General features: G+C 36.9%; 1 protein-coding gene across 1 annotated transcript in view; it reads left to right on the forward strand.

Annotated features, from left to right (window-relative positions):
* Positions 1-25,825, forward strand: part of CPA6 (carboxypeptidase A6) — a 236,904-nt gene that overhangs the window by 91,396 nt on the left and 119,683 nt on the right. The window contains exon 2 of the mRNA XM_004679817.1: positions 9,294-9,369. Coding sequence (XP_004679874.1) covers positions 9,294-9,369 — 76 coding nt within the window. The remainder of the gene's footprint in view (positions 1-9,293; positions 9,370-25,825) is intronic.

A 25,825-nucleotide genomic window follows, 5' to 3' on the forward strand; every position in this document is an offset into this window, starting at 1 on the left:
GCAGACCTCTCCTGACCCGCCCGCTGCTCCCCTCAGCAGTGTACTTCGTTGACCTGCCTGTTCTGCTCTCCACTCTGTCTCTGGTGAAGCTTCTCACCACCCCTGAGCCTCTGTACCCCAGTTCTGTATGCACAAATAAATCTTTAAAAAAAAAGTATAAGAGAATAAAAGAAGCTCAGAGTAAAGGGGAACTTGAACTACAATGTAAATTTAACAGATTGCATGGGGAACAGTGAAGCTGGATTAGTCCTTCCTTAGTGTCTCAAATTAAGGCATAGGGACAGCTATTCAACCTCAACTGATGTTTGCATGTTGGCTGACTCTGAGACAGGCGGGAGCACCTCCCTTTAGCTAAAGACAATTCCTTAAAATGGATTCACTCATGAGCCTTCAGCAGGCAGCAGTCTAGAGTTGAGGGAATGTAGCTTCTAGATTTTTAGGCCATAAAATGTAATATGAATTTCATTCTGAATCCTGTTTGGCTACCTATATGATTTTTAAATTCTCACTTATGACTAAGTATTTTTTTGTCTGTCCAGAGCCAGCTCTGAGATGAACAAGTTTCCTTACCCTCTCCCTTCTTAAGGCATTCTTCCTAGTCATCTTTCATCAAGGTGATAATATTTAAGGTTTTCTATGAGGATTTTTGATCTGATCCCTACCTTTCTCAGACATAGGGCATCAGGAAACTAAAATACTCCTTAGTTTCAGGGCAGGCAATGGCCTTAGTGTTAGTTTATCTAAGCATTGTTGGCCTTTATAGACTTTCTGTATGTGTATTTTAGTATTGCTATCTGTTTTGTATTGGAAATAAATTTCAGGATATTTTGCCCAATAAATTATCTTGACAGATCCTTAGGGGAATCTTAAGCACAACCAAAGTTCAAAACCAAAAAAATAGTATACACCAGTGATTATTTAAGCTACTGGGTCCTATCTTCTTAACTTTAAGTATCAAAGTCCTTCATTGTGGTTTTCTCATCATTCCAGGCAAAATTTTTCTGTACATATTTTCTACATCAGTTATAAACATTGGTCACATAGTATTTCATGGTTAATATTATTTATGTTTATTTATGTCTTATGTATCCAACTAAATTATATCTCTCTGATATTTTGAAACTCCTTTTCCTTCCCCATGAGGGACTTGCATGGTATTCCTACATAGATATCTGTTGAATGATTGATTTGTTCTTTTTTGTGTTAACGGTTCCTTCAAGGTGAATCTTATTCTTAAATACTGCAAGAGCTAAATTGAAGTATCCTATAATGATTAGCTATAATATATTGCAAGTCCTTGAGACATAGTGAATATAATATCTTACTGTAAGAAAATAATTTAACAACAGAGTTGCATTTATTTTCTTTTCCCCTCTCTGACCTGTGCTAATGGGAAAAGAGGAAATTCTCAGACCTTACAATGGAAGTTAATTTCAGAAATGTTCAAGATGATAGTTTACACAAAGCCAATTTCAATTCAATTCAGCAAGTATTTATTGATCTTTACCTATGAGACTTCATAGTAGACACTTAACCTCTAAAGAATTTCATTACAAAGTGAAACACATCTGTAGGTTTGTTGAAGACTTATGTGTTTTTCTTTCCTCTCAGTTAAAATAACTGCAGCAACAACTAAAAAATAAAGTCATTCCCCTCACCCTAGCTTTAATCCAAGAGTGAAGACTAAATCTTCATGTCCTAAGCAAACTGTCACAGGGAGCTTTTTCATGTTCTGAGTACTTTATATTGCAACTATAAACCATGACCAAAGAAGGGAGAACCCATTTAGTTCTCTAGAGTATTCTCTGCCAAGTTGCCTCTTATTTATTGCTTTTTAATGAAATTTTTCATGTGCATCAAAACACAATCTTTCAACAAAAGAACTGCAGCTCTGAGACCCAAGCACTTCATAATATAGGAGCTACATGCAAACATTAATTTTCTAGATGGGATTACCTAATGGATTTCTTTGTGCTCAGGCATGAGTTTTTTTTTTTTTAAGTAAGTGAGCATCCTACTATTAACTTGTACATGAGATACAGCAAATATTTTAAATTACCCTATTTTTCTTGTGAGCATAGTGTAAGTCTTAGCTGTTGAGCATCCTAAATCTTTCCTTCTGCAAGCACAGGTTTAGAAAGTGGTCATCAATATTTAAAGGATATCTTAGACAAAGTTTTACAGAAAGGATAAAAAGAATACCAATATGTGTTTTCCCATCTATGTAGACTTTGATTTAACAGTAATTTTTTTTTTAGTTTATTGCTTTCCTTTATTTTCTTTTAAAATGGCCAAACTAAATAAAATAACTATTACTGTGCAGAGTGCTTTGAGTACCTATAAGAAACAATCTGATCCAAGCTGTCTATGCAATAAAGAAAACTCTATTATGTAACAAATTCAAGAGGGTAGAACAAGATTAGTTTGGTTGATTCAACAAAACCACTGAAGACTCAGCTTCTCCTGTCTCTCCACTCAGCAGTCCACAGAATTTACCTCACCCCAAAAACTAATGCCCTTCAAAATTGCAGACAGCTTAGTAAACAAGGAAACAACCATTTCTTTGTTCATGCTCAACAAGAATGATTTTCTTAACTATCACCATTGAATAAAAACCCTCCCTTTAAATTTGACTGTATTCATTTATAGCACTTGCTCATCTCCCTACTAAAAAAGTCACCAGGGAATATCCAAGCTCTAAAGGCTTATCAACATTCATTCATGATGTGGGGATGGGTGTGAATATCTGAGAAAATTGGTCCTGCTTGGGTTTAAGGAAAAAAAATCATTTGGTGAGGAAGTCAAAAGCATCCATTAAAGTCAACTATCTGATGCTTGCTGAAGGACAATATTATAAAGGAGTCAAATAGCCAAAGGAGAATATTTCTAAAGACATTTTTATTTGAATAAAAGTTGTATTCCATCCAGAGGATATAATAGTCATGAGCTTATATATAGTTACATATTGTCAAAATACATAAATCAAGTTTTCAAGTTCAAAAATAAGTTGACAAATCCAAAATTATCTTAAGTATATTAAATAAAATTCAATCAAAAATTGTCAAAGTCTAAAGGAATTTAAATCTTCCCTTATTTAACATCTTTCATAGGTATATATATATATATATATATATGTATATATATACATATATATATATGTATATACATACATATATATTTTCTCAGCATTCTTCAAAAATAACTCTTTGGTAAAGAGGAAATAAAAACTGAGACTATTACTAGATCTGAAAATTAATAAAATAAATGGTTTTACAAAACCAAACCAATAACAAACCCTAGAAATTGGACTAATAGTTAGGGCTAGCAGAGAGGGAGGATGTGGGTAAAAAGTGGGGTGTGAGGGATGGCCAACAAACTGCAGGTGGGGATTATTGGTGCCATGGTAGTAAGTATGGAGTGATCAGAGCCTCGATGCGTGGTAAGCCTGTATCTTCTTTATATAGTGTTGCAAGCTAAAAGGATAAAATGGGTAGAAAAGTAGACCTAAAGAACAGAATTAATAAAAAAGAGGCAGAAATTATATAATTATGATGTTGCATCTAATTTATATATATCATGTATATGAAGAACCATAACTGATAAATAAAAAAATGGTTTTTAAAAAGATATAAAATAAACCTATGAAAAGTCTGATTAAGAAAGTTTAAAGAAAAAAAAGCACAAGTAGGGCCTCCCTGGTGGCACAAGGGGTTATGTGTCAGCACTATGAAGCTGTTCAAAGCCACTGCAGCATGAGTTCAATCCCTGACCAAGGAGGTCCCCTCATGGAGCAGCAGACCTCTCCTGTCCCACCCTCTGCTCCCCTCAACAGTGTATTTCAATAGATCTGCCTGTTCTGCTCCCAACTCTGTCTGTGATGAATCCTGTCACCAGCATTCCTACCCCACACCTCTGGCTTACACCCCAGCTCTTGTATGCACAAATAAATGTTTTTTTAAAAGCTTTAAAAAAAAAACACACACAAATAACTGGCCCTCCCTGGTGGCGCAGTGAGTTAAAGCACAGCACTAAGAAGCTAAAGCCACTTCCGCATGAGTTCAATTCCCGCCTGCCCGGGGGGTGGCCACATGGCATGGCAGACCTCTCCTGACCCGCCCGCTGCTCCCCTCAGCAGTGTACTTCCTCGATCTGTCTGTTCTGCCCCCCACTCTGGCTCTGGTGAAGCCTCCCACTGCCCCTGAGCCTCTGGCCTGTACCCCAGTTCTGTGTGCACAAATAAATTTTTAAAAAAAACAAAAACATAACTTTTAGGACATAGAAGGACAAAGCTAGAGACAAATATGTCTTTGTTATAAGACAGGGTGAGGAGTTATCCCAGGACTCCAAAACCTGAATACTTTAAATGGTTTTTACCCCCACATCAAGACTAAACATACTCCAGTATGTATGACCATCAATAGAAAAGACCTTTAAGACAATTAGTGTGCAATAAAGAAAAGAGAAAGAATATAGTTAGTTTCCCATGAAACACACAAAATCACACATCCCCTCATGGGTGGGTTGGCCCAAAGCAGGACCACTGGGTTGGCCCAAAGCAGGACCACTGAAGCAGAAAATGTTTCCCCAAGTCTAAGACATCTTCCGATGGGTACCCTAAGGCAAGTGGTAGAAGAGCCCAGACAAGTTTGAAAGAGAAAGAGCAAAATCAAAACTCAAGTCAAGATAAAGCTGCTTTTGTCAGCCTCCCCTCAGGTCTCTGTCTCTTTCAACTGTTTCAGTCCAATTGTCCCAAGTGCCTTGTAAAAGTCCAAGGTTGAGAAGCAAACACAGCTTCTTCACCTGTCTCTGCTCCATGTGCTTGCAGGGCCTCGTCTTGGCCTCTTTTCTCCTCCCTGTCTTTCTAGCTTCTCTTCTCTGCCCAGCTTCACCCTTCCTTAGAGTGGGGCAGAGTATCTGGAACCTTCCCTTTCCCTAGGGATTACCCTTTTACATCTTAAATTATATTTTAATGACCTTTAATTTATATTTTGTATTAATATATTTTATGAAAATACCAAAATTAACTGAAGAACCCTAAAGGGAAACTGAACAAACCAATATCCACAAAGGAATTAAGTTGCACCAAAAAAAGAAAGAAATCACATTTTGAGAACTGGAATGAGTATATTCTACAAAATAGGCAGAAACATAATTTCTATGTCATTCAAATTGTCAAAGAATATTGCAAACATGGAAAAATTCTAGTAAACTTCATGAATATAGTATGCTGATACCAAAATCAGACAAGGGTAATTCAAAAATGAACATGATTTTTTTTAAGTTTACCTTATGAATAGGCATAAAACTCTGAAATAAAACCAATCGAATCCAGATGTTTTTAAAAATGAAATTTATAAAAATTGCTAAAATTATAAAATGATATCAAACCATTGTGTGTACATGAATAAATGTAAAGAGAAGAATTTGGAGTGAACTACAAGAATCTATTAACAATGGCTATTAGAAGGAGAGAAAATTTGAGAAGTTGGAGAGAAACCTTTCATAGTTTGTAATACATATTTTTTAAAGATTTATTTATTCGTACAGAACTGGGGTACAGGCCAGAAATGCAGAGGGTGAGAGGATTCACCAGAGACAGAGCGGGAAGCAGAACAGACAGATCGATGAAGTACACTGCTGAGGGGAGCAGCGGGCGGGTCAGGAGAGGTCTGCCTCGCCATGCGGTCGACTCCGGGGCAGGCAGGAATCGAACTCATGCGGAAGTGGCTTTAGCTTCCTAGTGCAGTGCTTTAACATGCTGCGCCACCAGGGAGGGCCATATTTTGTAATATTTTAAGTTTTACCAGCATGGCTTCACAAATTAGTCAAGTAACTTACAAAGAAATTTTAGGGCTTCATAACAATTACTTGTGAGAGGTCATGCCAGGAGCTCAAAGACCTCTTTGTCTCTAAAAGAAAGTGAGGTGAGTTCTCAAGTTCCCCATAAAATAGAGATATTCTTCCCTAGGTGTTGCATAGTAAGGCATGGAAAAATAACAAATATGATAGACATCAAATTCAACAGTCAACTGAGAACTCAACCCTCCTCCACAGAGGCCAGTGAGGCCCAGACAGATTCCATAAATGGAGATGATGTTCTCTTACAAAAGTCTCTTTTCTGGTTGCATACATTGTCACATGACATCTCACAATACATTTTAACTTGAATAAATTTGTTTAATATTTCCTTACTCATGGAGTTCCTAGCGGTGCATAAGAATTGGTAATTAAACTTATAACAAACTTGATACTAGCAATATGATCTCATTTGTCCTACAAGGCAAGGGGACAAAATGAAAGTATATCACTAGTAAATACATACTTGCAATTACTTAGTGATTTGTTATCAAGGATAACCTGACTGTATACTATATCATTAAAGTGTAATTTAGAGCTCTTCTTTTTCATTGGGCAACTTTTTCTGTAGACTCTCAAGTTAGAAATATCTAGACACACGTGTGCATATGAGTAGCTGGTTGCTGGATAGTCTCTAACTTTAACCATATTCAGACCTTTGATTTCTTCATTTTAATTACAAAGAGCAGTCAAGGGGGTTTAAATTGATGTTGCCTGCTAGTGGTTGGGGAAAAAAACTGGTAAATTACAAAGAAAGCCTTTCTGTTTTCCTTAGATAGTCACGCCAGCTGGTTTCCCTCTCTGTTATGGTAGCTACTTCACTGATGAAACCTTCCTGTTTGTAGTATTAAATTAGTGTTCACTTCAAAAAGAAAGAAAAAGAAATAGCACCAGATCTAGGGAGAGTAAGCTTTCCATTTCATATAATAATATAAGTGAAGCACTTATAAAGAAGTTGTGGGATATCTACTCAATGGAAATACTACTCAGCTTTTTTAATAGGTGAAATCATGCCTTTTGGGACAAAATAGATGGGTCTTGAGTGAAGTAAGTCAGAAAGTAAAAGATGATTACCAGATGGATTCACTCATCTGCGGATAATAAATAACCAAAGAAAACAAACTGGAAACTACAACAAAAAGAAACTAAGATTCTGTGGAAATTATAGTGTTTCCCAGGGTGGAAGGGGAAGAAACTTTGAAGGAATGCACAGAGGGGGCGGTGTGGTAGGAAGATGGTTATAGAACTTCGATGGTGAGTAAGTGAACCATATACACAGAGAGGTATGAAGCTGTGCTCCTGAAATTATGTGGTTTTATAAAAGAATGGAAAATGAATAAAATGTGATTAAGAATAGAATATACAAAAAGATGTCCAAGAGGGACATCAATGTAGCATTTGGTTTTAATGCTGAAAAAAGAGCTCTTAGCCATTAGTCTTCTAATATAATTGATGTGTTGGTTAAAAATTATATTTCATAGGCTTCCTAATATTTTTCTTGTTCGCCTTGTTATAAGTATGATAAATATGTTATGTTTTTCAAGTCACACCTGAGGACTTCTAAAAGAATGGATGAAGTGAATTATTTATGATAAAAATGACAAAGCTGGATTTTAGCAATCACCTTCAGGGTTAAATAATCCCAGGGGTGGTCCCCTTTTACCCTACACTCACAGAAGAGGAACCGATTGTCAATTTGAATTAGACATCATTTAGGAAAAAAAAAATTCTTCCCATGACTATGAAACAGCTACAGATTGCTTTCTTTGCACTCTTGGGGAGCTGACAGGGTCCCAGATGGAGGTGTTTTTCAGCAAGCTGTCAAGTGATCCATCCCTCAAAAACAACCATGTCGCCCAATAGAGTTGTCTTTCTTTGTCTTTCAATGTAAGAATTATATTTGGTCAGCTGAGAGAAGCCAGAATATAATGATCCGAGAAAAGCCAAGGTCAGATAAATGTGTACCAGGAATGAAAAAAAAAAAAGTTATCACACTTAAACTCCAAAGGTCATATTTGCAGCTATTGTACAGTGACTAAATTTTTTTGCCTTCTACTTTCTTGTTTTCTTTCTAGAAAAAATGGACTTCATGAAAATAATACGAGAGGTTATTTTGTATAAATTATTAGAGTAGTTATACATAAAATTATCAAGAAAGGGCCTTTTAATTCAAAGAACTAAAGATAAGGTAGGAAGTAACAAAGACAAAATGTTGGAGTAAACACAAAGGATCATTCCTAGACAACTCTAGAAGTTTCTCTAGGGGTCTGATATACTCCATATTAACTTAGATACTTCTGGCCATGTAAGTATTAAAACCATAGAGAAGCATGAAAATTTCATGCTTATTCCTGGTATACTTTTGAGATTGGAGAGCTAAATTATGGGTTTTGTTCCATGTTATCTATGTGTCTCTCTATAAAATGCTACTTTATACATATTATATATAATCTACTTCAGATTAAGTCTTTGTAAAATGTCATATAGAATTATGAAAAAATATTCCTTGTATTAAGATCTTAAGGAAAGTTTTTTTACTATTCTCAGTGATTCCTTTCTGTTAATCCATTAATATATGTTTAATAATAAGTATTATATATAACAGAGTTGTGTTCTGTAATCTGTATTATCATGACATAACTAAAAATATCTTTTTACCACTCTGGCACACCTGGGGGACCTGTAACCGCCAAAAAGAACTCTCTAGAAAACAGCATGACACTTCAGGTCTCCTTAGTCAATTCAGGATCTTGCCTGAAAGAAACTTAGTGTTCAAATAAAATTTCAGCTGCAGTAAAATTTTAATGACTATAAGAATTCACTTAACATTGTTACCACTGTTTAAAAAACTACAACTGTGACTAGCTCAGGCATATACCTTAAACCATTGACAGCCATCAAGTTTGGCCCTCACATACCAGTTGGAGCTCTGCAGCAAAGAATCAAGATGCCCATAGAGGGGGACTAATCTTTATTCTTCCAATGTGGAAGGAATCCAAGCCAAAAATATTCTATAACATATGGATTTTATATGTCATCTCATTAAAAGTCACATTCTTTTTCATTATGAAATTTTGTTTTAAAGAAAGACTTTTCTTTTGTCTTCAGGAAGTTTCTTTCTTGGTTCTGCCCTAGCTATTCATAAAAATTCTGTCCCTGCCATTAGGTCTGTATTTTTACCTTTCTCTGCCTAAACAAGTTTATAATTTTTAAAAGCTGATGAAAAAAAAAAAAAACAGGAGGGAAAAACCAATAGAATTAGAAGTTATAAATGCTGGATGAAATGCCTGCTGGCCAGCCCAAAGTTTTGTTGTTTCTTCTTAAAAGCAAATTCAGTTTTAGCAGAGATAAGAAAATAGAGGTGGCTACGTCTTTACATTTGAAAGGTATTTCAAATGTAAATACCTTTCTTACTATTTCCTTCTTCTTTTTTATAGTGATAAGGTGATAAGGCTTATTCCCAACACGGAAGAGGACGTGAATGCTCTGAAGAAAATATACCACCAACTTAAGGTATGAGTGTCTGTCTACTCATTTACCAGGGCTCTCATGTGCTTTGTGCTTACAGGACTTTGCTACCTAGTGTTGAATAATTGGAATTGAGCAAGAGAGAAAACTGTTACATATTTTGAAAGATTTTAAAGGATAGCTAATGTTATTCCAAAAAAATGATCTACCTGAGCCACTCTCCATTACAGTTTAACTTATTTTTCATCTCCATTAGAAGAACCAACTTTCATGAGAAAAGTAGCCTAGCTGTATTCTCAATGAGGGTCTGGAATATTTAGAAGTGCAGTCAAGTTTAAATTAATGAGTGAATTTAGTTTATAATCTCCCAGAGCTTCATTTTACCTTCTTGAAATCTTCCTGCTGATATCTAGACACTTGCCTTCTAATTAAAACTTCAGAAGTTCATTGAAGAAAATAAAAGTTAGAAAGTCAAGTTAATTAATTTTTGCTATGTTTCAGTGGGTTTGATAAGAGAATTTTTTGGCAAAGGTTGAAGGGCTCTGATTATTCAATCTGTGATGAATTTTATGGATTTTAGAGTTAGTTTTTAATTTTCCCATTATTGCATATAGTTGCGTGTTCGCTTTAGCTAAGTGATGTTGATGGAAAGTGTGGATGTGTTCTTTTCCATGTCTACCAAGAACAGAAGCAAACATAAAATATGTGGTAGTTTAGCTTCATTGTAATGGATAGCAAAGCAAATCACTAAGGAGGTCTCATTAATCTTTTAATATGGGATAAAAAAAAATTGTCCTGCATGACTGAAGAGCTACCAAGAGATGGTATTAAAATGACTGGGGTGGGGGGGGGGGGGGTAGGAAGTACAGATTGGGTGGCTTCTTAAAGTATTTGTAATCATAAAACTTTCAGACTTTTTTTGTTTGACATCTTCCCTTCAAATGTTGAATTATTTACAAATGAAGTTTTGAGCTTTTCGGTTTATTCCTTTCTTCATCCTCATTCCCAGCAATATCCAGTCTAACTATGATGTCACATTACAAGGGCCCAAAGGAAAGATGCAGAGTTTGGTCTCCAAATTGGTATGATTTTTGTTCAGTAACAGAGAACGTAGTTATTAAGTCTTCCTGAAGCCTTCCCTCCTCCAAGGATTTCTGCTTCTGGATAGCAACTTTTACTTTCCTCTAGTCAGCTACAATCATCAATCGCATTATAACCTTTCAGCAGTAAATTCCGAAGGTTATGTAAACGATGCAGGAGGGATGCAAAAGTTGCAAAAGTAAAGCAAATTTCAAGTATAAGTTTATGTCTCCATTAAAAGTGTTTAGATATAGCACTGGAAAATAAAGTAGCCACTTTACCTTAAAATCCACTACTTCAGAAACAAATATACTCAGCCAATTACTGAAAAAATTATTAAAATATATTTTTTAAGATTTATTTATTTTATGCACACTGAACTGGGGTACAGGCCAGAGGTACAGGGGCAGTGAGAGGATTCACCAGAGACAGAGTGGGAAGCAGAACAGGCAGATTGATGAAGTACACTGCTGAGGGGAGCAGCGGGCGGGTCAGGAGAAGTCTGCAGGGTCAGGAGAAGTCTGCTGTGCCATGTTGATCACCTCGGGGGCAAGCAGTGTTCGAACTCATGCTGAAGTGGCTTTAGCTGCTTAATGCTGTGTTTTTACCCGCTGCACCACCAGTGAGTGCCCCATTAAAGGATTTTTGTGTGTGTGTGATTTGTGAATATATTTGCATGGAAGGACTTACAACGTTGAGAAAATAAAATTGCATATTTATGTGATCATTTACCATCACCAAAAGCAATAAAATTACAACAGTGAGAACTAGGAGTGGTACTGATAAAACTCACTGATTATTGTAAATAGAACAAACAGATGTTGAGTATAAATAGGACCAGGGACACTGACGACAGCATGTTTACAGTTTGCCACTTCGTACACATTTAAACAAACTTGCATAGTACTTTCATACAGTCCTTAAGGAAATACTTGGAGAGTATAAACTTGGAGAGTATAGATGAGAAGGGGCTTAAAGGACAACTAAGAGAGTGGATGCAAAAAAGGGTGGTAAGCAAGAGAGGGCAAAGTGAAGGGAAGAGAACAGTTAACACTAGCATGTTGATGATGCTCTAGTAATTCTGCTACACAGAGAATGAATCCAAACCCTCAGAGTGTTATGTGCTGGTCACAGTGCTAAGCGCTTCCTATAAATTGCCTCGTTTTAACAGCCCTCTGAGGTGGATGGTAGTATTGCTATTTTATAGATGAGGAAACTGGGAGAGGCAGATGTGAAGGAAGTGGATGTTTGGAATGGAACCCATGTCCAGACAGCCCCAGGCCTCTAGAACCCATGCAAAGCCAGCCTTTGGCATCTCTGATCAATCATGTTCACAGTGCAGAAGAGTAAGGTCAAGTGCAGGACAGAAGATTCTAGTCTCAGAATGTGATCCTTATGCTCTTTGTTTAATCTTTGTGTCTGGAGTCACCAAAACCACACCTAGGCTCAGTGACCAATGGGTGGAATACACCTTTCCACCTGTATTCCTATATACAGCTCTGATTTGTTACAGCAAAAAGATACAGAGCAAAATCAGCAGAGAGGAAAGGGGTGAATTCCAGGAGAAAGTAGGCACAAGCATCCAAGAATCGTCTCTCAGTGAAGTCACACAGTATGTTCTTAATTGTCCCAGGAACAAGTTGTGGTAACATATGTGAAATATTTTTACCAAAGATGCTCTTTATAGACTTTGTCTCTGGGGTTTTGTTGGGGTCCGGGAGACCCCTCTGCCTAGCACATATTAGAATTCCAGGCTCCGAGAAGGAAAGCAGCTGTTCAGCATGAATTGAACTGCTTACCCAGTGTAGGCAACAGTGAGTCACTCTTCTTAGGTCTATATCCCACATGGCCTCCCAGAGTCAGTTTGCTGCCTCCACAGGATAGCAGCTTCAGGTCACTGTGCTAACTCTTTCCACACTCTTCATCATTTCCTTTCACTAAAGAAATGTTTTATTGGCTTGAAGTTTGAGGCATTGAGCCTAAACACATTTCTGTCTAAAAGCAAGTTAACAATGTCATTTTAAATTCAAATGACTGCATCAAGAGATCCACTTAAACTACTGAAAGCAGGAATTCTGACTAGGCAGAAATAACAGTCTCCTACAAATATATGATTGTCCATCATCTTATATCCCATAGAGCTATTGGGGCCATTGTAAGCAGCTCCTTTTTATACCCTGGCACTGCCGTAGAGGGGAAGAGAGGAAGAGTTCCCAATGTTTAGTTGCCTTCTTTCCCTAAAGTGCAGAGTGGTAGGCAAAATTCCCAGATGACACCCAAGATTTCTTCCCACCTGAAGAATGCACTCTGCATAATTCCTCCCTTAAATGTGGGCAGGTCTGGTAAATATGATAGGATAATCACTCCCTTGATATCTTATACTAAATGGCAGAAGAGAGATAACCTGTGAGTAGTCTTGATCTAGTCACATCAGTCCTTTAAAGCAGAGCTTCTCCAGTTATTCACAAATGAAGTCAGAGAATAATTTCTTTTGATTTCAAAGAATAAAACTTTGGGCTGTGACCCACCTCTGGCAGCCACATAAAGAAAGCCAATGGCTTATAAGAGATTGAGTGTCAGTTCCAAATGACAGGCAACAAGGTAGTGGAGTGTCCAGCTTAAACTACCAGAAATTGAATTCTGCCAAAACCAAGAGATGTTGGAGAATACCAACCCAAATCTGAGGTTCGGGTCCAGCGTAGACCACACTTTGATTCTAGCCCAGTAAGATACCCAACAAAAGTCTTCTGGAGCTGCAACTCCAGAACTGACCTACAAACCTGTGATATGACAGATGGTGTTTAAATTGATCCATCTATAATACCTTGCTCTGCAGCAAGAGTAAACTAATGCACATAGTAAGGTAGTGATCCCATGCCTTGTTCTTAGATCCCCTAGTTTAATAGCATCTATGAAAGCCTTAAATTTTTTTTTCCTGATTCCACTAGATGCTTGTAAGACATTGTAAATTCACGATGTCTTATCTGAAATGAACAAATGCAAAATGCATGTGCAATGTTGAAAGGAATCTGAGAAGGCTTGGTCAGAGCATGGTTAATTAGACATAGAACTGCTGTTACAAAGCTGGTTACTTCCCTAATTAAATTTTATGGTTTTGCTGAAGAATTAAAACAAGAAAGTTAAACAGAAAACCATGCCCCCAGAGAACTGGATTAAGAAAGCACCAACCAATTAAATTGTTAATTAAGAGCATAGCCATGATTTAAATAAAGTTATGATGGAAGGGGAACAGTTAGCAGGTGTGCAAAATTAGAGTAAGAACATCCTGTTCTGCCTACATTTCTTTACATATTCTTTGTGTTCTGAAGAAGTAGAAATGACTTTATGTAAGATCACAAAATTTTTATTACAGAATTGACATCCCCATTGAAAGAAAAATGAATGATGCTTCTGTTTTCAGTTTTCTCAACAAGGAGGTATTGGATTAAAAAAAAAATCCTGTATCTAAAAAGTATATCATTTTTTTCTAACTGAAAACAGCCTCAAAAATACTAGTTGATTTGTCAGGTATCATTGAGTGAAATGTCAAAAGTCATAATACCATGAAGGAAAACTGCACTTCATAAGAGAAAGGCCTCATCCGTACTCCTTCACTGCTGCCTTTCTAAGGTAGTCTCTCTTCTCAGCTTTGTGCCATTAACTGCCCTTCTCTTGATTCCTCTTTGGTACACACCCAAATCAGACACCAGTACCTATGTAGCTTTATAATACCTGTGTTCCTAGGAGCTTACAAGTTCAAACTTCCAACTGCATGGTTTGGCTGATTGTGAATTTGTGAAGAAAATAGGTGACAGATTTCATGCTGTGGTGGTTTCATTACTCTTTCTAGCCAAGGTGCTCTGCCTGAGATGTAAACCTAGCGGTCTCCTTAAGACAGGTTAAATGTCCCCCATTGCTAACAATAGTAACTCCCAGCCCAGACTACACTGAGTCACCTTGCAAGCTTTTTCTAATATTAGGTTTCACTGCCAGAGATCCGGACTCAATTGCTAAGGTGAGACTTGGTTATAGGTATCATTTTAAAGGCTTCCTAGGTGATTCTTTAGGTAGCCAGAGTGGTAAACTTCAAACCCTGATGTGAACACTTACAGCTCTTCACAACCCAGCTCTGCCTGCCTCTCAGCCTAATGCCTTTTCCAAGTTATTACTCTTGGAATGTTCTTGTCAACTTTGTCTACCTGATGACTACCTGTGCAGTCTAGGTTAGACTGTCAAGTTCTTTTTGAATTCTTTGACCCTCAGTGAGTCCCAATTACATCCTAGCATCTATGTCACTTTGTGTTCTGCAGTATCTTTCTCAACTCACTCTCACTAAAAAGAATTTCTTACAGATCTGAAACTTATCAGATCTCTAAACTGTATATGGAGAATAGGGAAACCCTGAAGGAAGAAAAAGGAGTGTCTTCTTCAGCTAGTACTAAATGTGTAGTCAGACCGTTATCTCCAAGAATGCAATCCAGCAGAATTTCAAAAATGCCATTATTCCTTCTTCATCCACAACTGAGTTTTACTGTTTTTTTTTTTCCTGTTCTTTACAAGCTACCTTTGGTATTACTGTGATTTCACCTGGAAAAAAGGATTGGTATAATGAATTTCTCACCATTTCCACTTTTAAAGGTCATCACCTTGTGGTCAAAGGTATAGTCATAGAGGAAGTTGCTTTTCAAAGATGGTGTTTAGGCTTCTTGGTGACTGAGAGGTTTTCTATCAAGTATACAGCTTGTATGTTGCTGCTGTTTTTTTGGAACCATGAATTAACAACAGCCTTTGCAGATTTAATCAACCAGTTACAAAGACTTTGCTTGATTAAAGAGGTTTCCTGCTTTCTACCATATTTCTTTTTGGTTATGTTACTATGGAGTGATTTTCACTGCTTACTTTGGTTTTAGAGGTCCATGTTAGAAAAATGAAATGTGGACCACAGGCATATAAAGAAGTAGCAGGAATTGACTATCATCCTTCAAATGCATTTCTGAAATAATTAACTATGTGCTCTCTTGCATAGATCAAATGCAAGAAGTAGCTAGCCTAGTGAGTGACAGTGTGAGCTCTGGAGATACACTTCCTGCATTCACATGCAGGCTTTTCCTCATAGCGGTATGAGTGCTAGTGAATAACCTAATTTTGTTGTGCCTCCATTTAGTATTCTGTGAAGTGGGGAAATCTAGGCAAAATTGATCATTCCCACATTTATGTAGCCTGTAAGTGATGCCTGTATATCTCTGTACTACATCTATTCTTCCTACCAGACTGAGAAACCCCTGAGAGTGAAATATTACTATTCATTGGGTCAGATCAGTGTCTGACCCACCTTTGTTACCCTGATGCCTGGCACTTGTAGGGACTAAAGAAATCTTGAATGAGTGTGCAAATGTAATTCATTCATCCATTTGGTTACCTATAATTATTAGTAATGCAAGCAAGTCTAAGTTAGACTCTAATCAAAAACATATATGACTGAATAAATTTCCACTAACATCAAAAAATAAAATACAGGCAAAAATTTGAATTGTAGGATGATGGGCTGTGGGAGTACTAATGAATAAGCAAGGGTATAAAGTTGGGGAAATGATCCCTCTTTTTAAAACTAAGAAAATTTTATGGGAAAATAAGATTTCTGTAAGAGCTTGATAGTAAAATTCTTGTGAGAATCATCTCTAAAATCTGTACTATTTTGTTAGAACCTCACAAAACACTGAGATTTTGCCTTCAGGTGTTGATTAACTGAATGAATACAATAATGCTAATTACCGGAAATTTTAATTTGAAAATCAGTGCTTAGGTATTCTGCCTAGGAGATATTTTTTGTTTCATATAATCAAAAATGTCTGTGTATCTCTTTAAACCTCTGACACACTTGATTAACAAATCTATTCCCTTCTTACAACCTAAAAAACAGCTATTGCATATGTGGCAATTCTTTGTGCCCTAAAAAAAAATTTGGCGCTTTTGCATATTCATCAGTTACAACCACAAAGACTTTTCTTGATTAAAGAAGTTTCCTGTTTTCTACCATTTTGTTTTTCTAGCTGTTTAAATGTAGAGTAATTAAAATTCTCATGGTCCCATGAATATATTGCTTAGATGTTTTCCTGATAATTACATTTTCTTTGAGGCTATCTGAGTATGAATGTTCTTCTATTTTTTTCACATTTCAGTCACATTTTGAAAACGGACTGTGATCTAAGCTAAGAATCAGCATCATGTTCTTGACAAAGAAGAAAGACAAAGTACAGAAAGCATGGAGCATAATCTAGCAGCCATAAAATATTACGTCCCATTATAGGGAGTAGTGATATTTTTTGTTTGTTTTCTTAAAGAGATAATGTTGGAAACACCAGCAAGAGGTGCCCTGGGTTAAGGGCCTAGGCTGAGACTTTGGCAGCCGTATAATAGATGAGACATTGATAGCACAGTCTTGCTTGTCTTCCCAGGCCAGGAGAGAATTGGTAGATGAATAAACAGTAGGAGGGAGGTGTATTTTTGCTTCCCTTCCTCAGTAGTCCCATTGCCTTCTGCCCTAAAATTCTATTCAATACAAGCAAGTTGTATTGGACAGTCAGGTCAGTCAACGTTAAGACAGGAGGTCTATAGCAATAAATTGAACAGTAAAATTTTCATATTAGGCCATAATAACTAAGTTTTAAAAGGCATAATTAATGAATTGTAAATGCAGAGAGCAGCTACTTTCCCTAGAGAAGAGACATACAAAGAAGAGACTAAGAATTTCCCCTCCCACCCTTAGTCTCCCAACCCTGCCAGCGCCCCCCACCCCATCTAAAGGCTTGGTTAGTATGTTTAAACCATCTAAGTATATTTTATCTTGGTATATTTAAATAGTTGACAGAGAACATAAAAATATTTTTTTCTAATATGAATATGTAACTGGAGAAATAATGGCAATGAGTATGTTTCTATTTTAATAATTAAGAATGACTCACAGTTCTTATTGCTTATCATATTCATTGGGGAAAATATTGGGGGAATTTACAGAATATAAAGGCGAAAGGCTGATTCAGGATCTCTGAAGTCAGTGGCCCACTGAATTATGAAAAATTATGTCAGGGTGCCAGAAAGCTGGACTGTTTTAAACAAAGGTGCTTACTATGTACTTGCCAAATTGTAAGTACAAGTGGGACTTCCATATGCCATCAAAAGCAATGCCTCAGGAGGGAAGAAAGTAGGCTGGAACCAAAGTAAGAAGCACCTTCCTCTGCTGTCTTGCAGTGTCTCTCTAAAGCTCTCTCAGAACAAAGCCAAAGACTGATCAGCTACCCAAAGAGAAATGTTTTTAGGGCCCAGCTCAACTGTTACAGAGAGGGACAAATGGAGGGAAGATTTGGAGTTTAAGAGGTAATCTATTAATAACCGTGATAGCACCATTGCTAGGTCCAAGAATACAGTAGTTAACAAGCTGAAGTTCTTAGCACTGACCCTGCCATTTAAAGAGGAATACAAAAAGGAAAACTATAGCAAGAGATAGGTGTAAAGGCAATATAAAGTCCCACTACTCACCAAAAAATAATGAGAAGGGACTTAAGTCATTATATATTTAAATTGCCAAGTATTCTAAGTATATAATACATGTACTGTACCTTGTAATTTTCACAATTTAAGCCAAGGTTTTAATTATCCTAGTTTTATAGTTTAAAGCTCCAACTCTTCTCTTTTCTATCCAGTACAGATTTTTCCAGTTTAAGGAATTCCTTTTGAACATGATTTAAGGTGAAGATACATTTTTGCTTGAAATGTTTAAATGTTTAAAATAACTTTTCTGACATTATTTGGTGGACAGTTGACAACAAAGTGAGAAATGTAGGTTGAGTAAGGAGTCAAAGTACAGGCCTGGATTCCTTTACAATTCTGTCCAAAGTGGTATGAGTTTAAGGAAAGTCAGTCTTCTCTCTTGCCAGCTCAGCAACCTATATTTATTTTTTTAGCTCTTTAGTAAATGTTAGCTCTTTTTAATAAGTTTAAACCATCTAAGTATGTTTATCTTGGTATATTTAAGTGACTGACAGAAAACATTAAACATTTTTTCGAATATAAATATGTGAGTAACTGGAGTAGGTGCTGAGATTGGGAGAGGAATGAGAATGAGAATGTTGTTTCTGTTTTAAAAATCTAAGGTTGATTCTACATGTTCAATAGAAACATAACTCAGTTTTTATTCATTAAGAAAAATTATTGGGAGAAACAATTTACAGGATAGAAAGAAAACACACAGTGATTTTGGAATAACAATATATTTTAGGGTCACCTTTCTTTCAAAAGCATACAAGCCCTGACTGGTGAAGAAGTCAATCGGTCAATGTTAGTCAATTTAAATGATATTCAATAAATGTTGACTTTCACATGACCTAGGATATTGCTGAGAGAAATTTTTGTTAGTAAATAATGTAAATAAAGTAAGTTCTGTACCATACAATGATAAGTGGATTCAGTCACAAAATGAGTATAAGAAAACATGAGCCAATGTTAATTCTCTGACCAGTAATACTCAGCTGCTTTTTCTTCACCAAACTCTTGAGTAGGGTCTGAAGAGGATTTACATGAAGCAGGAAGATGGCATCAATGGGTAAGGAAAGAGCATTATTTGAGGGCTTTATAATCAGGACACTGAGTAACTTGAATAAAACAGCAGAAAGTTCAGAGATTAAAAAAAATTAAAGTACCCCTAAAGAAAAATGCAGAGAAATTAAAAAAAAACAAATTGTAAGTCATACAGAAGAGAAAACCAAAGACTAATGAAATGTGAACTTCTTATCAACAGTGAAGAGATATACATCTATAAGCTGGTGTACCTGTTACCCTGGGAGGACTCTGGGCCTTCAGATCAGTGGAATGACGTCTATATGGCAGGCTGTTGGGTAGATAACAAAACAGTCTCCTCTACTTCTTGGTCACTATGTTTCCAACTCCCCTTGAAGTTATTGAAGTGTCATCATACAACTGAGAATACCCAATGGAGCATGCATGAAAATGATGTGGCCAAGACTTTTTTTAAAAAGGAAGATGCCTCCACACTTTTTGCTGCTGCTTAGATGGATATAATTAAAGAAACCCAAAGGGATGAGGGAGCCATGACATGGAACATTTCTGGATCTCTGAATATCTAGATCCTGAATTTCTACATCAAGGAAAACTGTCCACACTTAAGAAATACGCACCTTTGTCTATTATATAACTAAGGTAATACACACACACACACACACACACACACACACACGTGTGTGTTACTAAGGAATAAACTTGTATTTGAGTTATTATATTTGAGTGTTGTAGGGGAAGATAAATAATTTTTCTTCACCCTCTAACTTCTAAGCTGTGACCTCTGTTATAGACAGATTAACAAAAGAAAAACAGAATTTTATTAACTTATATACCTCACATACATTGGGAATAACCAGACAAAAATTGTTCACTCCCTGAAGTGGCTTAAAATTTAGACTTAATACCATCTTAATGGGAAAAGGGGAAGGGAGACTTAGGCTATTAGGGGAAAGAATGTAGGAAAGAAGAATGAACTCTTAAACCAGATAGGAGGTATTAGAATGTATGACAGTCTGTGTGAGTGTAGTGTCAATCTCTAGTCCCCTGTGATAAGAGTTAATCTTCCCTAGTTTATGAAAACTCCCAGGGAGGAGATTTATGAAAACTGAGTTCCCTTTGGAAGATCTGTATTTAGACAGATAAGAGAGTTCAAGGAAAACTACTTTACCTATGCTTTTTTAAAAATGCTTACCGCTCAATAATAGACCAAAGCAGCAGATTCGAGACTCCTACAGATTTGGGGGGCTGCATTCTGCTTATTACAAAAGCAAAAAATATATATTAGCTTAACAGATGGGCAGTAGGTGGAAGGAACATAGATATCACAATTGGGGGGGAAAACACCAGAGTTGTGCAGTAACAAAGTATTTGGTGACATTTGATAAAACTATAAACTGAACTTGGAAAATATGAAGAAGTGCCTGCATATTTACCTTACAGCTCTAAGGAAAATGGTTCCAAGTAGCAAGGATGTTAGCATGTACTGGTTTTTCTCATTGTTCATAGAAGGGTATTACAAGAAAGAACTGAGTCCAAGGAGGAACTACTAGTTTACATTTTCAGAAATGAAAAAGAATTGGAAGGTTATTTAAAAAAAAAAGGGGGGCCAGGGAATCAGACTACTTCTAGATCCTAAAATATGTGAAAATGAAGCAAAATGGTTTCTCAGGTTTGCAAAGTGACTTAGGGCTAAGGGAATTATTTTTCTACTCAAGTCTGTCTCAAATAAATTTGGAGAGGAGGCAAGGCATGAAGACCAAGGAACAAATAAAATAAAACAGTTGAGGATTACATCAGAAAGAACTGAGGATATGGTTGCTTTCTATTGAAACTTAACAAAATATCATGTACATAACAAGAAGATTTGCTAGATTAATTGTATGCAACTATTAGAACCCAAAACTTAGCCCAGAAGCAGGTTGTATAAACTGTCTGCTCCAAAGGGGCGTACTCAAACATCTACTACATATGTGGTTGTGAGAGTAACAAGCAAAGAAGACATTCTAGAAAGTTCTAAAGAAAACCATGACAGGACAGATTGTTCCTCTCAAAGAGCATAGCCTGGGTCCCTTCTAGGACCTTCTCCACTGCTCCATCGCAAGGTGTCTTTACCATACATGACCAGATAGATGTCATCTGTGCGTGAGGGACTGCACACTCCCCATTCCTCACTCAGAAGGGAGATGCTATCTTAGATGTCCTATCTTTGTTCACCATTACACATGGAGAAAGGGAGTTGCAGGGGGCAGGTAACCTGCCTTTCTATCTGTTTATCTCAGGGTGTAAGAAGCCACATCTGGACCTATGGATAAGAAAGTGTAGCTGAAGGGAATGTTGGGTGTCCCCCCTAAAGCAGGTAACTAGTAACGAAAAGGACATATTAATCAGTCTGGGCCCATATTCCCTAACCTCCCTTAAAGATAGTGTGAGTTCTAAGCAGTGGAGAATAAGCAGAAATGGTAAGTTTTGTCTTCAGATGGAGCTTTTATTTCCTATTCTTTGTATAGCCATTTTCTGTGCAATAACAAGGCCTTAATATATAGTGGAGATGCAGGATGAATGGAGCCTGGTCCTTAAATCACCACAGTGCAGAAATTCAGCTACAAGCAAAGGAACTGTCTCAGAAATAAGGGAAAACTATTGAGTTTGAGCCAATCTACACTTTAGGTCTATTGTTGCCATAATTGGTGTTACTCTAATGGAATTAGACCCCTAAAACTGTCCCAATCTCTGGGATTCCTAGCCATCAACTCTGTAGATCCTCTAGATTTTGTTTAAATCCCTCAAAAGCTAACATAATCTAAGAAATTCCAAATGCACTCATTTCATCAACAGATCTTAACTGAATATCATATGTTGGATGTAGTGTGGTGTGGAAATATAGCAATGAACAGAAATTGAACCCTCATACACAGATTTCAGAGATATTCATTAGTTCATCTAATGCAAAAGAGGAAAACTGATAGTCTCTGCAAATTTATTCCAAACTTATCCCTAAAATATACCATAACCTAGCCAAATTGCTTATTTGTTGTTGCCCAAATAGGTCCTGCAAATCCCTGGTTTATACAGATGTGCAGATGTATTCTAAAATGTTTATTAAGTGACTACTATGTGACAGGCACCATTCTATATGCTGAAGGCTGCAGCAAAAAAATCACCATTAATCCCTGCCTTCATAAAGTTTATATACTAGTGAAGAAAAGTTTACCGAAAACAAGAGAGCTTTTATTGTCATAGTCATGTTGTAGGGGGAAAGTACATGAATTAGGAAAGAAGGTTGGGAGGCATGGATTCTTAATTTTAAGAATTATTTAATTTTTAAAAAATGTAATTCTTTTTAACTAATTCTAAGAGAATGGTTATTCCCACATCTTTGAGAATTCCCAAATAGCCTTATCTACCTGTCAAAAGGCCCAGAATCAATTTTTGCTGCTAAATCATCAAAAATTTTTGCCAACTGCCATATCTAAATGTGTTCATTTTCTTCTTCTTCTTTTTTGTTTTAATCCTTGAACTTTGTTGTTCTCTTATACAATCTGTTCTTGGATTTTAGTTTCCTTACTCAAACATATTTTTTTAAAGATTTATTTATTTGTGCATACAGAACTGGGGTACAGGCCAGAGGCTCAGGGGCTGTGAGAGGCTTCAACAGAGACAGAGGGGAACAGAACAGGCAGACCGACGACGTACACTGCTGAAGGGAGCAGCGGGCGTGTCAGGAGAGGTCTGCCACGCCATGTGGTCACCTTCGGGGCAGGCGGGAATCGAACTGTTGCAGAAGTGGCCCCAGTTTCTCAGTGCTGTGCTTTAAGCTGCTGAGCCACCAGGGAGGGCCTCAAACATATTCTCATTGATTCCCCAGGCTTGGGGAGCAAAGAGCCAATTTGACTAGAAGAACCAAAGGTAAATAAATTGTAACTCTTTTTCTTGACCCCAGACAACCTCCATCTCTGGCCAACAGGTTTTCAGATTCCACTGCATCCTTTCCCCTTTCTCAATTAAATGGCATGCGCTGTTCAAACACATCTCCCCCACAGAAACTCTGCTCTGCATGCCTCATACGTGAAGAATTCATTCTTTGAAAGTAGAGAGTAATCTGTTGAGTCCAAAGGATAAAAATGTTAAAACCTACAGGTTTAATTTGAGTGTAAGGAACAAATGAAAATGGATACAAGAAGAGAGATTGCTGACTTTGAAGGCAAAAGCCAACAATTTAGAATTAAGGTTCAGTTTAATCTAGGGTTAGCAGAGAGGCTTGAGTGATAAGTTAGTACTTGCTGTTACCAGCATCTTCATTATTAACAAAAGGAGAGTGAGAGGAAAAATCTGACTTGGCTGGGAATCTTTTGAAAATTCTCACCAAATTTTTCATTGTTTGACCAAATATATACTACAACACCAGTTTATCATAAAGGAAAACTCGGTAAATACTGACTACAGAGCTTAATGTTCCACTACTCTTTAAGGAATCTAAAATTGTTTATCTTTAACATTTTTTAACAAAATCCATGAACATGCTTTAGGGACTGTCACTTTGATTTAGAATCCATTTTAAATTTATAGATCTGGTTTTTTAGTAACATCCTTCATTCCTCTTAGAAAAGCATAATCTTGTAAGAAGTATAATAAAGTATAGAACTCATTTCCAAATAATGTGCTTGAAATTAAAGAGAAGTTAAAAGAACTGCTAATTTCTCTTTCCAAAGTATATAAAAAGAATTGCTAAAATTAAAACAGTTGGGATAAATTCAGCACCCATAACCATGTGGGAGGTGGAAGTACACGCTCAATGTGACCCTATGTACTTGCTTTGGAAACGTTTCAAGAATGTAATTCTTGTACAGCACAGAGGGATAATTCATAAAAATGGTGATTCTTGGAGCTGAAAACATCTTGTTAAAAAAGTAAAAGACTAGGCCCACACTGAAACTCAAAAATAAGACATCTCTTTCCAGTCTGGCCACCCAAAGACCAATTCTGTGCCACTTTGTGAACGTTGTTGTTGCTTTCCTTTAAAGAAGAACTAGAAAGCACAGAAGTATAGAATTTTCACTTAACACTCTGTTAGCAAGTGATTCCAAACTCTTCATAAAATGTTAGTCTAATTTTCACAGCTCCCAAGCAGGTAAAGAAATAAGCAGTGTCTGTGATGGGCTTTATCTCATTTGCTGCTAAGGAATACAAGTCAGCTGACTAAGCTGAAATGGAGCTGTAATTCCCTGACATCCAGCCAAGGCACCAAATTGACTTCATTCCACCTCTCTGCAAGTTAGGCGATTATGTTCCAGTTTTGGTCTTATTTCTATTTCTCTGAGGTGTGGCAGTGAGCTTCCATGGCCCATGCCTTCAAGTAGAATCTGATAGGATTTAGGAGAGGAAGTAAGCATTTTACCAGTAGTAGCCTTGTTTCTGTTTACAGAAAAGGGAACATTTAAAGTGTTGGGGCTGAGTACAATTGTTCTTCTAATGAATAATCTCTTTTTGTCTTGACATGCATAGGGCAAAATGCATTCATAAAAATTTGGATGTGCTTATTTTTGGATACATAGCACAATATATTGATTGTGTTCTAAACTCAGTGTTAGGAGGATATACAATAAAACATTTTTTCCACTCCTCTCTAGTATAATTCTTCCCACAGAGGCAGCAAGTGCTCCCAGAATCTTAAGAGATATTTGACATATACAAGAAGGTAAAGGGGGAAAATAGATAAAAATAAGTATATATCTACATGTAATATTTCTCCTCCTTTTTTCATAAAGTAGAGCAAATGATATATACTGCACCATTTAGTTCCTTAAGACGTTTTGACAATAATTCCATATAAAACAAATTCACCCTCATTCTTTTGATGACTATATAATCTTACATTGAAAGCATAATCCATACTTTCCTTAACCAGTCTGATGATTTTATTTCTTCCCCATTCCCTTCTTCCCCTGCCCACTCCCCTTACATCAGTTCTATAGTCAGACTTCTACGGTTGTTTTGCTTATTGGTTTGATCCTTTCTTTGACCATTTGTCTTGTTTCTCTATATTCTACATGTAAGTGAATCATCTAGTATTTGACTTTCTCCTTTGAACTTATTTTGCTTAGTGTAACCCCCTCCAGCTCCATACCAAGTTGTCCCAAATGGCAAGAGTTTTTTTGTTGTTGTTGTTGTTTTTAATTGATGAGTGGTATTCTATTATTTACATATAACACATCTTCCTGATCTATTCATCTGCATAGGTTGTTTCATACCATGGCTATTGTAAATAGTACTGTGGTAAACACAGGAACGCAAACATCCCTTCAAATTATTTTCATTTTCAGGTAAAAATATCAAAATACTATTTTGAACCCATCTACATACCCACCAACATTAAATAGGATTCCTTTTTCTCCATGTCTTCACCAATACTTGTTATTGGTCTTTTTGATACAGCCCATTCCTATAGATATGAGACAGTATGTTTTTTTTAAAGCCTTATTTATTTATGAACACAGAATTGGGGTACTGGTCAGAGGTACAGGGACAGTGAGAGGATTCACCAGAGACAGAGTGGAGAGCAGAGCAAGCAGATCAACGAAGTACTGCACTGCTGAGGGGAACAGTGGGCGGGTCAGGAGAGGTTGCCGCGCCATGTGGGTCAACTCCAGGATCGAACTTGTGCTGAAGTGGCTTTAGCTTCTCTGTGCTGTGGTTTAACCTGCTGTGCCACCAGGGAGGGCCTGAGGCAGTATCTTTTTTTTTTTAATATTTATTTGTGCATACAGAACTGGGGTAGAGGCCAGAGATGCAGGGGTGGTGAGAGGATTCACCAGAGACAGAGGGGGAAGCAGAACAGACCAACTGACAA

The sequence above is a fragment of the Condylura cristata genome, unplaced genomic scaffold, assembly GCF_000260355.1.
Source record: "Condylura cristata isolate star-nosed mole 26May11 unplaced genomic scaffold, ConCri1.0 scaffold00009, whole genome shotgun sequence".
NCBI lineage: Eukaryota > Metazoa > Chordata > Mammalia > Eulipotyphla > Talpidae > Condylura > Condylura cristata.